This window comes from Engraulis encrasicolus, chromosome 9 (assembly GCF_034702125.1).
Source record: "Engraulis encrasicolus isolate BLACKSEA-1 chromosome 9, IST_EnEncr_1.0, whole genome shotgun sequence".
NCBI classification, from domain to species: domain Eukaryota; kingdom Metazoa; phylum Chordata; class Actinopteri; order Clupeiformes; family Engraulidae; genus Engraulis; species Engraulis encrasicolus.
The window spans coordinates 35,445,982-35,460,461 of record NC_085865.1 but is presented as its reverse complement, the minus strand read 5'-3'; the positions used below and the strand labels follow the sequence as shown (position 1 = coordinate 35,460,461).

At 44.2% G+C, this 14,480-nt stretch overlaps 1 protein-coding gene across 1 annotated transcript in view; it reads left to right on the top strand.

The window, feature by feature from the left end:
* prkdc (protein kinase, DNA-activated, catalytic subunit) overlaps positions 1-14,480 on the top strand; it is a 102,411-nt gene that overhangs the window by 66,742 nt on the left and 21,189 nt on the right. The window contains exons 53-68 of the mRNA XM_063207035.1: positions 102-229; positions 573-722; positions 1,144-1,317; positions 1,910-2,008; positions 2,322-2,532; positions 3,045-3,231; positions 4,988-5,191; positions 5,460-5,575; positions 5,925-6,056; positions 6,902-7,081; positions 9,480-9,691; positions 9,984-10,122; positions 10,470-10,658; positions 11,432-11,656; positions 12,535-12,643; positions 12,973-13,075. Of these exons, the coding sequence (XP_063063105.1) occupies positions 102-229; positions 573-722; positions 1,144-1,317; positions 1,910-2,008; positions 2,322-2,532; positions 3,045-3,231; positions 4,988-5,191; positions 5,460-5,575; positions 5,925-6,056; positions 6,902-7,081; positions 9,480-9,691; positions 9,984-10,122; positions 10,470-10,658; positions 11,432-11,656; positions 12,535-12,643; positions 12,973-13,075 (2,558 nt within the window). The remainder of the gene's footprint in view (positions 1-101; positions 230-572; positions 723-1,143; positions 1,318-1,909; positions 2,009-2,321; positions 2,533-3,044; positions 3,232-4,987; positions 5,192-5,459; positions 5,576-5,924; positions 6,057-6,901; positions 7,082-9,479; positions 9,692-9,983; positions 10,123-10,469; positions 10,659-11,431; positions 11,657-12,534; positions 12,644-12,972; positions 13,076-14,480) is intronic.

The following is a 14,480-nucleotide window of genomic DNA, read 5'->3' as shown; positions in this document are numbered from 1 at the left end:
TAACAGACAATTATGAGCTCTGTTTTCATGATTGAATAAAGACTAATAATAATAATTAGTAATAAATATAAAATAAATTGTGGATGTTCACATTCTTTCAGCAACATGATGAGTCTTTATTCAGTCTCACCGTTTCAAAGTTGTCCGAATTGAACAAGAAGAGCATGGATGACAAGTTCGTCATCGGCCTCAGCAAAGTCTGCAAGCACTTCCCTCCTCTAGTGGACAGGTGAGGGAGTCATATCTTCAGGTTCTGAACCCTTATGTTCTTTCTTGCTCCCCATTTCCTGTAAATGAATCACAATTAATTGCTATTGCTTTGAACTGCTCACTGATGGTTTCTGAAAACATTATTTGCAGAATCAAGTGCAATTAGGAAAGAGCAACTTGTGTATAGTTAGTAGTAGTGCAGGTGGTAGAGAAGTTTTGAAATTCACACACCACCACTATTCTAAGTCTAAGTCTTTACTACATGGCACTGTTTATGCACTCAGTAGATCAGATGGTGGTTCTGAGACTGGTTTTAAGGTATGTGTGTGTGCGTGTGCGCGCGCGCGCGTGTGTGTCCTCAGGTTTGTGAATATCATCTTCTTCCTGCTGCCTAAACTGCATGGCATCCTGAAGACCCACTGCCTGGAGTGTGTAGCCAGCCGAGCGGAGGTCATCCCAGACATCTACACACACCTCAAGACCAAAGACTTCACCCAGATCATGACACACAGGTACTCCTGCGCACACACAGCACAGGGTTACACATAAGGGGAGATGCATATGAAAGCTTAGGGTTTCAGCAGAAACTTCGAACACTGACCTCCACCCCATCATGAAACACAGGTACAGTACACATGCATCCATAGTAGTGGTAGTTTATGGTTTTGGTATTTAAGGATGTTTTTGTTGTTGCATCTAGTTTTGTCAATAGTTCATTGTTGACTTGGTATTTTGTCAAAGATGACTGTTTATAAAAAAATATATAATTCTAGCATATGGTCTTTTTGCATTTCTGTTTCTCTCTCTCTCTCTCTCTCTCTCTCTCTCTCTCTCTCTCTCTCGCTCTCTCTCGCGCTCTCTCTCTCTCTCTCTCTCTCTCTCTCTCTCTCTCTCTCTCTCTCTCTCTTTCTCTCCCCCCCTCTCTCTCTGTAGAGATGAGGCTAGGCAGCGTGTGTGTCTGGACATTGTGCATAAGCTGCTGGCTGTTTTGAAGCCTGTGGAGCTGAGGGAGCTGCTACCATCCATCACCTCCTTCACCTCCCACCCCTCCCCCATCTGCAGGGAGCGCATGTACCACATCCTCATGTGGATACAGGACAACTACAGGTTAGTACATATTACATTAGACTACATTACACTACATCACACTACACTACACTATATAGAGTACTGCAATACACAACTACAGGTTATTACACTACACTACATTACACTACACTACACTACATTACACTACAATACATTACACTACACTAAATTACACTGAGTACTGTAATACAGATCCTCATATGGATGCAGGACAACTACAGGTTATTACACTACACTACACTACATTGCATTGCATTACACTACACTACATTACACTAAATTACATTACATTACACTACACTGCATTGAATTATATTGCATTACTTTACATTTAGCAGAGTAGCCTACTCCTCATCTGATGCAGGACAATTACAGATCAGGCACTGAGTCACCCCTTTCTTTCTTTCTTTCTCTATTGTTCTATTCCACTGCCCCTCTCCTTCTCTCTATCCCTTTCCCACAAATACTGAACACATCTATCTGTTTCCCTCTCTCAATTGAGTTTGATTAATTTCTCTCTCTCTCTCTCTCTCTCTCTCTCTCTCTCTCTCTCTCTCTCTCTCCCTCTCTCCCTCTCTCTCTCCCTCTCGTTTTTGTTCATCTTCAACAGTGACACCGAGTCCAAGGAGGACCAGACATCTCTGGAGGTGTTGAACACTGCCAAAGATACTCTTCTACAGGGCCTTACAGACGACAACTCTGGACTGCAGTGAGTGCTGCAGCCACTGCTTGCGCATATTAAAAAACATAGAGACCGTACCTCACACCCATGTTTCTTGCTTTTCAATATAATGTATTGTCACTTTTGTCTCAAAATAGAAAAGCATGAAAGCGAATATAATATCATTTTTAGGCTGTATGATAGGGAATCAGTTTCTAAATCTTTTCTAAATTCAAACTTTTCTAATGTGTAGATTAAACGTATTACGATTACTGTTCCTCAACTTCAGAATAACTGATCTTTATGTAGATGCTTAATCCTCACTGTCTGATTCTCGTGTTCTGTTTGTCCCTCCTGACAGACTGTACGTACGGAACTTCTGGAGTCACGAGCGGCGATTGCCGGGGGCGACTCTGGAGCGTATGCTGGTGGTGCTGCAGTCTCTGTACTCACCCCGTATAGAGGAGCGCTTCCTCAGCCTGGCCACAGACCTGCTGCTGGAGAGGACCAGCCAGAGCCCCGACTACACACGCAACATGTTCGAATACCCGCTCTCAGAGTGCAAGTTCCAGGTGGGACTTTTTTTGAGATGTCATACGTTCCACTGTATTACCACAACTTTTATTTTAGGGCACAGGCACAGAGATCAGTACAAGAGATACACACACACACACACACACACACACACACACACACACACACACACACACACACACACACACACACACACACACACACACACACACACACACACACACACACACACACACACACACACACACACACACGCAATCTGTTTGTCTGCTGACGAATGATAAATAAAACGGGGCAACAGTCCATCAAAAATGTCATAGGATGCAGTTTGTGAATTATAGCCTTGTTATAAATGGCAGTAGTAATTGGTGTAACAGTAATTTCAACAGCAATGAACACAGTAGCAAGTCAGCACCAAAGTGTCTAATCTTTTGAGCCATCTTTTGCATGGCTATTTTCAACGTCACCCATCTCAAAAACCATTCCCTCCCAAATGTACCCTTATGTGGAGGCATGATCATAGTAATAGCAACCTTCTCTGTGCCCTCAGGATTACATGGTGGATGCCAACTGGCGTCTACGTAGCACGGTGTTGACGCCCATGTTTGTGGAGACGCTGGCGTCCCAGAGCGGCTCGGGGGGGAGCGCGGGGGGGTCCCAGGCCAGCAGCATGGGGGGCCAGGTCAGAGCCACGCAGGCCTCCCTGGAGTTCAGCCAGACACAGGCACCAGGCTCAGGTACAGGGAACACCATCACCACCACACACAGTGTTATATAGCCATACACAGGCGGCGTTTTAGGCAGACACAGGCACCAGGTGCAGGTAAAGTGAACACCATCAACACACCACCACACAGTGTTATAGCCAGACACAGGCACCAGGCTCAGGTAGAAGGAACACAATCACCACACAGAGTATTTTTTGCCTGACACAGGCAGTAAACTGGCCCAGGTACTGTACAGTGAATAATATCACCACCACACACAGTGTTTTAAGGCCGGCAAAGAAACACGTTGGTGCTGCCTCCTGCACCTAATCTCAAACTGACTTAATTAAACATTTAGAGCCTTATAAAAGATTTTTTTGTGAACACTTAAAAATTCTCCATGTTTGTGAACACCATGTATAATCAATGTATTTACCATTAAACATGATTACGTCCCTGTAACATATAATATTCATATTGAATGAAGCTTATACACCACGTTCCACATTATTACGCAACTGACATTTTTCGCTGTTTCCCCAAATAATCAATGCAAATGACAGTCGTCATAATTTTCAAGTCATCAGCCATTAGAGTACAATTAAAACGTTTTTGAATGAACCTTCCAATGATAACGGTATTTTTTAAGTAATAAAAAACTTAAAATGCTCTGTTCCACATTATTACGCAAAGTAGTTTTGTAGTGTTGTAATCCAAATTTCTTTCTTTGTTTCCCATTTACATCAACACAGTTGGATTTTTGTACCTTCTAAATTACATTTCAATGTTCAATACTTGATGATAACCTCTTTGTCTTAGTAACTGGAATGCTGCCTTTAACATTGAAGTCAATGGCAGGGCATTGCATGGGAGTTATGGAAGCCCAGATATCCTTGATGCTTTGCTCTCAGCTGTTTTTGTTTGTTTGGTCTGGTGACCCACACTTCACTCTTCAATATACCCATAGATTTCCATGCCACGTTTAGGTGCTTTGGTGGTATCGACATTTTAACTCACCAGACATAAAACCCCATTGAAAATGAATGGGATGTTATGTCTGGTGAGTTAGAATGTCATCATCTCCAAAGCACCTAAACGTGGCATGGAAATCTACGGGTATATTGAAGAGTGAAGTGTGGGTCATCCGACCAAACAAACAAAAACAGCTGAGAGCAAAGCATCAAGGATATCTGGGCTTCCAGAACTTCAATATTAAATGCAGCATTCCAGTTACAGCTTATAGCAAAGTTTTGAACATTGAAATGTATTGAAGGTACCAAATGCTGTTTTGATGTAAATGGGAAAAAAAGAAAGAAATTTGGATTACAACACTACAAAACTGTTTTGCGTAATTAATTGGAACAGAGCATTTTGGGCATTTTAAGTTTTTTATTATTTTAAAAAATACCGTTGTCATTGGAAGGTTCATTCAAAAACGTTTAAAATTGTACTCTAATGGCTGATGACTTGAAAAATATGACAACTGTCAATTCTATTGATTATTTGGGAAAACGGCAAAAAATGTCATTTGCGTAATAATGTGGAACGCGGTGTACATAGGGAGACCTACCTCTCTTGAACTGCAAAACCAGCTTACCCAATAGTACGAATAAAGTAACTTGACTTGACTAACTTATTCAGTCTTAATATAAATATTAAGTAAATGATGCGAGACATATCAGTGGCAATCAAATAAGATTATGACTCTTAGGGCTGACATTTCTTCATGTACAGTAATGTTACTGACCCGCCTGTGTGTCTACTGTACATGTCTGTGTGTGTTCAGGTCGGCGCACTGCCTACAACTGGCTGACGGGCAGTAGTGTGGACACTCTGGCGGAGTACTCCCTGCCTGCCTCTGAGTCCATGTCCTCGTCCCTGCTGGTGTTTGGCAAGAGGGACCGGCCGCCCTCCTGGAAGACTGTGGGGGCGGGCTTTGGGGCCAAGAGAGCCCAGGCCGCCACCGACGAGACGGACAGCAGGAGTGCAGGTAACTGGCCAATCCCGTTGAGCGATTTTTACTTTGCCAACTAGCTTGACTGAAGCAGCAATACCGCAGCAGTTAAGGCAATTGTAGTGTTATCACTGCAGCTGTATGAAAAGCTGAATAGTATTTAATACATAGCATGAGGTTTAGATGTGTTCAGTAACAGGAAGTAGAATGTACCATATTAAAATAAAACAAAAAGTTTGTGTAAACTACTGTTGTATACTGTTTATTCACTGTTGATGTGTTTATGTTGTTGTTACTAAACCAGCGGCGCGTGAGCGTCGTGCAGATATCCTGAGGCTGAAGCGGCGTTTCCTGAAGGACCAGGAGAAGGTCAGCCTGCACTTCGCCAAGAAGGAGATCAGCTCACAGCGCCAAGAGAAGGTAGAGCCCACCGTTAGGTGTGTGTGTGTGTGTGTGTGTGTGTGTGTGTGTGTGTGTGTGTGTGTGTGTGTGTGTGTGTGTGTGTGTGTGTGTGTGTGTGTGTGTGTGTGTGTGTGTGTGTGTGTGTGTGTGTGTGTGTGTGTGTGTGTGTGTGTGTGTGTGTGTGTGTGTGTGTGTGTGTGTGTGTGTGTGTGTCAGTGGGAATCCGGCTTGTATCATTTTGTGGTCCTTCTCTCAATAGTTGCAGCATTCTTGTCTTGTCAATGTCAAGATTTTAGCAACCTCTGTTTGAAAACTTCTTATTTACTGAACAATTCATATGTAAATGTGAGCGCTTGTGTGCCTTCAGGTAAAGCAGGCCGAGCAGAAGATCCGTCGTGATGCCCAGGTGACTCTGTACCGCAGCTACAGAGTAGGAGACCTGCCGGACATCCAGATACAACACAGCAGCCTCATAGCACCACTCCAGGCCCTTGCACAGGTATACACACACACACACACACACACACACACACACACACACACACACACACACACACACACACACACACACACACACACACACACACACACACACACACACACACACACACACACACACACACACACACACACACACACACACACACACACACACACAGAGCAGCCTTATCACACCCCTGCACGTGTGTACAAAGACACTCTCATAGACACCTGGGGGGGGCGGTATACTTAGAACAAGGTTTAGTTAACCTACAGGAGGTGGTAAAGCAGACATCATTTAGTTAAGAAAATGAGGATTCCAGGCTCTTTTATTAGATGATTTACCTCTACCTCAAGGTTAACTTAACCTGGTTTACTACTGATCCAGCTTCCTAGTATACCCCCTGAACTGCCTTTGAACAGACACACCCTGATTGTGAGTCTAATCAGGGACGTCCTGCTGGAATTAAGACCCTTGTATCCAGAGTTGCCCTCTCAGTTGCTCTCTTTCATTCCATTTAAACCTCATTCGATTGGACACCTAATTAGTCTTCTGTGTCCCTCCCCATTCAGAGGGATGCCACCCTGGCTAAGCAGCTGTTCAGTGCCCTGTTCTTGGGCATAATGGATGAGGAGATCATTCACTAATAAAAAATACTGAAGCATAATACTGTTTTTGTTGTTGTTTTTTTGTTTTTTTGTTTACTCATTCAGATGAATGCCACCCTGTTCAAGCAGTTGTTCAGTACCCTGTTCTTGGGCATCCTGGATGAGGAGATCATTCTGTATAATAATACAGTATGTAATATATAATACTGAAGCATAATATTGTTTTTGTTTTTATTTCCTTGTCTACCCATTCAGAGGGATGCGACCCTGGCCAAGCAGCTGTTCTCTGCCCTCTTCTCGGGCATCCTGGAGGAGATGGACCGTTCTCAGTCGTCAGGGGAGAGGAGGAGGGTTCTAGAAGACCTGCTGCACAACATCAACCTCATACTCAACAAGAGCACCGCCTACTTCCCACCATTTGTGGCATGCGTACAGGTAGGAGACTTTTACAAATATATTTTGGGGGCATTTTCGCCTGTATTTTGTCACATATAAATTTGTACTCTGTAATTGTACTCAGGAGGGCATCTAAATTAAAGGGACACTCCACCCATTTTGCATTAGGCTTTCCATTGATAGACACCCAGTCATACTTTTGAATGGTCTTTCAAAAATCTCTCAATTCCCCCTGAGATTGGAGAAATCCACATTCATCTCTTAACACTTCCTATGTCAATGATGTAAAAATGGTCATTTTGCATCATCGACATAGGAAGTGTAAGAGAGGTGGATTTCTGTTGAGACTACAAGCCTTTTTCACACCTTTTCAACCCCGCCCATAGGGGGTTGGACCTAATGCTCTAACAGACCTATCACAGATCAGTGTCCCAGTGCTTTTGAAATCACTGGCATTGAGGCTCCAGTAAGCAGTGTTGCCAGATTGGGCTGTTTCCCACCTAATTGGGCTGCTTGGGATGGCCGTCTGCGGGTAAAAATGGCATTTTACAGGAAAACTCGCCCAATCTTTCCCATCGACATCAATAGAATTGGGTGGGATTTAGTGCTTCCAGGCGGGTTTTGAGCATTTTTTGGGCTGGAAATCATCAGCCTCATCTGGCAACACTGCCAGTAAGTCACTGGCATAGCTGGAAAGGAGAAGCTGGAGCACACTGCAGCTTAGTTTTCAAGACTTTATTTTGTGCACACACCCAACCAACGTTTCGGTGTTGCTACACCTTCTTCAGAGTCAAATGATAGCAAGAGAGAGACACACATTTCAGGACTTGACATGCACAGGTGATCCCACTTGGTTTGGCTAAATTGGTCTCATCTCATTGCAGGTAATTGACCCCACCCCCCAACACCAGGACAAGATTGCAGACAATTAGACAGAGAGGCTTTGTGGAAAGGCATTTTGGATTCATACTCTAAATTCAGTGGAGCCTCAGGGCATAAATGAGGAACACAATATGTCTTGCTCTCTGTAACAAATTGTTCCAGCATCGCGGCTGTGGTTTTATTGACAATGTTCTTTGTGTATTGTTTTTTTCACTTTTTTATTTTGTTTTGGGAAGTTGGCAAGCTGTCTAATTGTCTACAATCTTGTCCTGGTGTTGGGGGTGGGGTCAATTACCTGCAATGAGATGAGGCCAATTTAGCCAAACCAAGTAGGATCACGTGTGAATGTCAAATCTTGAAATGTGTCTCTCTCTTACTATCATTTGACTCTGAAGAAGGTGTAGCCAAAAATACTGAATCAAACCAAGATATCGCAAAACACGCCCACTCAATGCAAAAGCGTATGCTCAAGTTGGGTCTCCTAAGGGGGCGTTGTCCCCTACTTCTTCTTCTCTTTTGGAGGTGTTTGCGCAAGACGTGCGCTACCGCCATCTACAGCGCTAAGGGGACTTCATTGATTCTCAACCTCAGGACTCCGAAGGTCTCCTAACCGAAGGTCTCCTAAGGGGGCGTTCACCCGACATAAAGTGGATACCGGAAAAGAAACAAAATGACGCTTCTTGTTAGATCCACTTTCTTTGGTGTAGCAACACAGAAACGTTGGTCGCATGTGTGCACAAAATAAAGTCTTGAAAACTAAGCTGCAGTGTGCTCCAGCTTCTCCTTTCCAGTGATGTCTGTCCCACTGTGATGCACCTGCAAGCAGGGTTGCCAGATGAGGCTGATGATTTCCAGCCCAAAAAATGCTCAAAACCAGCCTAGAAGCTCAAAATCCCGCCCAATTCTATTGATTTCTATGGCTAAAATTGGGCAGGTTTTTCTGCTAAATGCCATTTTTACCCGCACACGACCATCCTAAGCAGCCCAATTGGGCGGGAAACAGCCCAATCTGGCAACACTGCCTGAAAGATGAGGGAGGGATGATGTATAGAGTCCCAAATAACTGGGTGTGGCCTGTGGAACTTGAGCATTGCAGTGCATTATGGGGATTGTTGTCACAAATCCACAAGCACTAAAAAGTCATTTTCTGCCTTTTCTTGGCCAAGAAGGCACCAAATTAGAAATGTATGTTACTATTCTACTATACATATGACCCACTTTCAGTAACATATTCATGTCTCCACCGGTGGAATGCCCCTTTAACATCAGCCAACCGGCCAAATGCTAGTGAAATATTTTGGCTGGTAGAAAAGACCAACTTACTAGCCACATTGACCCATTAGTGAGTGAGTGTTTGCCTAGTAAGATCAGCATCTACTAGCCATTTTGGCTGTTGATGAAAAAAGTAAAATTCGAGTCCTGATTGTGCTTATTTGCACCAGGACATGAGCTGTCAGCATCGTGAGCTGCTGGGCGTGCAGCCGGCTGGTAATGACTCCTACTTACTACAATTACATTACAATACTATCTCATCATTCTGCCTGTCTCTCTGTAGGACATGAGCTATCAGCATCGTGAGCTGCTGGGCGTGCAGCCGGGGGCGGTGAGCGCCAGCTGCCTGGCGAGTCTGCAGCAGCCCATGGGCATCCTGCTGCTGGAGGAGAGCCTGCTCAGGGGCCCCGCCATGCCCGACGAACCCCCCTCCAAACGGGCACGCGGACGCCGAGAGCTGCCCCCCGACACAGAGCGCTGGATACACCTGGCCAAGTAGGAACTGAATGCTTTCGTGTTTTTGTTGAGGTTTTTTATGAGCTCTCTGTTTTAGTTACTTTTGTTGCTCTGTGGTAAATTTCTGCATTGTTAAGTGCAATTTAAATAAAATGTATCATTATTATTTTAATATATTATAATTGTATTATATTATGAACGTTATTGTTGTTTACCACTGCCTGCCCTTCCACTGTCTCTGTCTCTGTCTCTGTCTCTATGCATTATTTTCTCTTGTGCCATTTTCTCATGTGCCATGTCCCATCTTCTCCGCTTGTCTTCCTCTGTGAAGGCTGTACCGGTCTCTGGGCGACTATGACGTGGTGCGGGGTGTGTTTGGGGGGAAGATTGGCACCAAGACCATCACCTGTGATGCTCTGCAGGCTGAGGCCAAGGGAGACTATGCAGAGGCCGTCAAGCTCTATAACGAGGTACTGACGTCTGGGTTACATCTAACTACAGTATATAGCATATGACCTTACTGACAAGTGGGCACACTGTCTCTCTTCAGAGTAGAAGATATACAGTATTAACTGTATACTGCACTTGGTGTGCAGTGGGTCAAGGACGTAGGGTATGCAATGGGTCCCCAAATGCTTAGACCCGATACAATACGGTGAAACCCTTTTTTTTGATTTGGCAATACATACAATATATTTCAAAAAGTGCTAAAGTCAATTTTGTTGCATTTCACCTCAATATTTTTTCACAGGTTCTTTGCAGTTGTTGTAAGTTTGAGGAAATTATTAATTGATTTGACGCTGTCTGTGTTTTGCAGGCGATAAACATAGAGGAGTGGCGTGACGGCGAGCCCATGGACGCGGAGAAGGATTTCTGGGAGATAGCAGCGCTGGACTCCTACAGCCACCTGACGGAGTGGAAGTCCCTGCAGTACTGCGCCACCGTCAACATCGACGACAGCTCCCCTGTCAACCTGGACAAGATGTGGAGCGACCCCTTCTACCAGGTCTGATGATTTTAGTTTACTCAGCCATCTTCTAAAATAGTCTTTCTCAACGGCGGCTCTACAACCTCCCAGGAGGGGCGTTGGGGAACCCAAGGGGGGCATTGAGAAGGATACAGCTGTGAGGCGGCAGTTCTTAGGCATTAGGGTATTGTATTTTTTAATATTACGGTGGGCGTTGACTGGTCATGATGTGGTCAAGGGGACGTTGAGAGGCTTATGATAAGGTAAAAATCGTCTATTTTCCAAAGCCCATAAGAAAGAGGAACACTTCCGTTCCAAATTGTTCAGACTCATCATTTCGTGAGACAAATTTGTAAAGTAAGCATTAACAAATATCTGCATGAATTTACCTGTATAAGGTAAGCAAACCTGCATGTGTTCATGCACTAAATCTGGGGACACGCACACAAATTTGGCCAAGCGAAGCAAACTTTGTCATTCATTCCTGCAGTATGAGGGAAGCGAAGTGCAGCAAGCGAACAGGGGCGGAACTGAACTAAAATATTAGGCCAAGTTTAATATTATGCAAATGCGGAGCGAATTTTGCCTGCAGCAGCCAATCAAATCAACAAAATAAATGTTTCAGTCGATTTGATTTCGCCTGATGATGGTTGATGATGATGATGATGACCTGATGATGGCCTTATGATCGTTGAGCTGTCAGAATGGAACACTGACTTTCGCCTCTCTTCACTTCGCTCGTTTCGCCTGCATGTGTCCCCAACGTAAGCATTTACTAACCTCTGGAACCTTGTATCTCCTCTCCACTCCAGGAGAACTACCTGCCCTACATGATGCGCAGTATGCTGAAGCAGCTGCAGCTGGGCGATCGAGACCAATCACTGCTCAGCTTCGTGGACGCCGCCATGAAGGACGAGAAGCATAAGGTTGTCATGGAGACACACTACAGCCAGGAGCTTAGCCTGCTCTATGTGCTGCAGGAGGACTATGATCGCGCCAAGTACTACGCCAACTCCCAGATGCAAGTCTTCATGCAGGCAAGTAGCCTACCATAGCCAATTGTGGTCTGTTTATACTCCAAGTACTATACCAACTCTCAGATGCAAGTCTTTATGCAGGTAAGTCTAGTCAAGTATCGATGTCTGAACTATAGGTAGTCTGTACTCCAAGTACAAAACCAGCTCCCAAATGCAAGTCTTCATTCAGGTAAGTACCATGACCAAGAAAGTATGTCTTCATACTACAGCTACTGAAGTCTTAACCACACTATATTACCAAAAGTATTTGCTAACCTGCCTTGACTCACACAGTATGAACTTAAAGTGATACTGTCCCATTTTTGGAAATAAGCTTATTTTACACCTCTCCTTGAGTTTTCTGAGTATGGCAGTGCAAATTTTACCTCTAAGCTAGCAGTTAACATTGAGTCCTATGAGACCAGTTAGCCGCCAGCTGGTCTCATAGGACTCAATGTTAACTGCTAGCATGGAGGTAAAATTTGCACTGCCGTACTCAGAGAATGGTTGAAAGTACAGGAGAAAGGTAAAACTCAATCATTTAACTCAAGGAGAGGTGTAAAATAAGCTTATTTCCAAAAATGGGACAGCATCACCATGCCATTCCTAACCCCATTGGGTTCAATCTTCTTTATCTTGCATTTTTCCAAACAAATTCTGAATCATTCCAGAATTGTGATTTTTCAGATATCAAGTAATTCTCCAATCATATCACTACTACCTAGCTCGCTGCACGAGATTGTCTTCTTCACCATGGTCTACTGTATCGGTCTCATCTGTCCATTTCTCATCTCTGACTCTGCTGCTGCTGCTGATGATGATGATGATGAGGATGAGGATGATGGTGGTAATGATGATGGTTGATGGTGATGAATGTCTGCTGTGGTGTCCCTTATCAGAACTACTCCAGCATCGACCCGCTGCTCAACCAGAGCCGCCTGACCGTGCTGCAGTCTGTCCAGGCCCTCACCGAGATCCAGGACTTCCTGCACTTCATCACTGGAAACGGTATAAGACCCGAGGGGAGAGGCATCTGCCTGCTTATGGGGGTGATGATGGTGGAGGGAAAAATATGTTAACGTTCACGTAACATGTAGTAGGTAATTAATGGGGACAGTTGTATAGTCATGATTTTCTGTCTGAAATGTGTTTTGTAAGTTACACCATTCTGGGGTTATAGGGGGTTATACATTTGTTATAGGGGTTCTATGATTAGATTTTATGTCTTTAAAATGTTATATCTTCCCTTTCTATGAAAATTGATTTGTCTTCCTATCAGTCAAAAATGTAATTGTAATGTTAAGAGTATGTTGATGTTGCTGGGTATTTTCGTTTAGTGTCTGTGTCGTCATTGAAGAATCTCGTCAGACACTGGACTGCACGCTACCCTGATGCCAAAATGGACCCCATGAACGTCTGGGACGACATCATAACTTCTCGGTTAGTGTATCAATACGTCGGTCAATATATCGGTCATGTCTGTCTATCTATCAATCTATCTATCTACGGAATCTATCTATCTACGGAATCTATCTATCTATCTATCTATCTATCTATCTATCTATCTATCTATCTATCTATCTATCTACGGAATCTATCTATCTATCTATCTATCTATCTATCTATCTATCTATCTATCTATCTATCTATCTATCTTTCTATCTTTCTGTTTATCTGTCGGTTTATCTATCCCTTTCTCTCTCTCCCTATTCCCCTTGGCTGTCTCATTTCGTTACTGGAGAGTCCCATTGTAATACTTGTTTTGAGTTTTTTTGTATTTGGGAGAAGTTTTTTTTTTGTGAACAAGGAATTAATCGCCCAAAATAATCGCCTCGTAATACATGCATGGTTGCACACACAATTCAGACAAATAAAAGCCCCCGGCTGTTATTTCATATTCACTATTATGAACTACCAGACCGACGAGTGACAAAACAGGCAACTCCACCTGTGCAACTACCAGACCGACGAGTGACAAGACAGGCAACTCTACCTGTGCAACTCCACCGAAGCAAGGACACGTAAGGCACATTTTGTATCTCACTACTGACCTACATTGACAATGTGTTTCCAGAAAATCCCAGTAATCTGCAGAAGGCGCAGGCCTTTCAAACCCTCCAACCAACGCAGAAACCTGGCCAACCTTCAGCCACTACAACCAAACACAACTTCAATCACCTCCTTCACTGTTGGTCTCTGGAACTGCCAGTCAGCTGTCAACAAAGCAGACTTCATCTCTGCTTACGCTAGTAGTCTCTCTGTTGACCTGTTGGCACTAACAGAAACCTGGTTGAAGCCACTCCAGTAGCACTCTCAGCTAACTACTCATTTTCACACACCAGTCGGCTAAAGAAAAGAGGAGGTGGAACAGGGATCCTTATCAACAAGCATTGGAGCTATGCCCCCCTGCTGCCTTCCAACAACTACAGCTGCCTGGAATACCATGCCATCAAAGTCACAGCCCCAATCAAGGTGTCTGTACTTGTGATCTACCGTCCTCCAGGAACACTGGGCGACTTTATTGACGAATTGGATACGCTGATCTCCTCCATCACGGACCTAGGCGGCCCCCTACTTGTCCTCGGCGACTTCAACATACACCTAGATAAGCCATACGCCACAGACTTCAAGGCCCTGATGAACTCATTTGACATTCAACTAGCCAGCTGCCCCCCGACACACAAGAGTGGTAACCAGCTCGACCTGATCATGACTAAGGACTGCCAAGCGGACAACATCAAGGTAACACCAATGCATGTTTCAGACCATTTTCTCCTCCATTTCACCACCTCCCTACCCAACCCTACACACACCCCCCCTCCCTTGGTCACATATAGGCGGAATC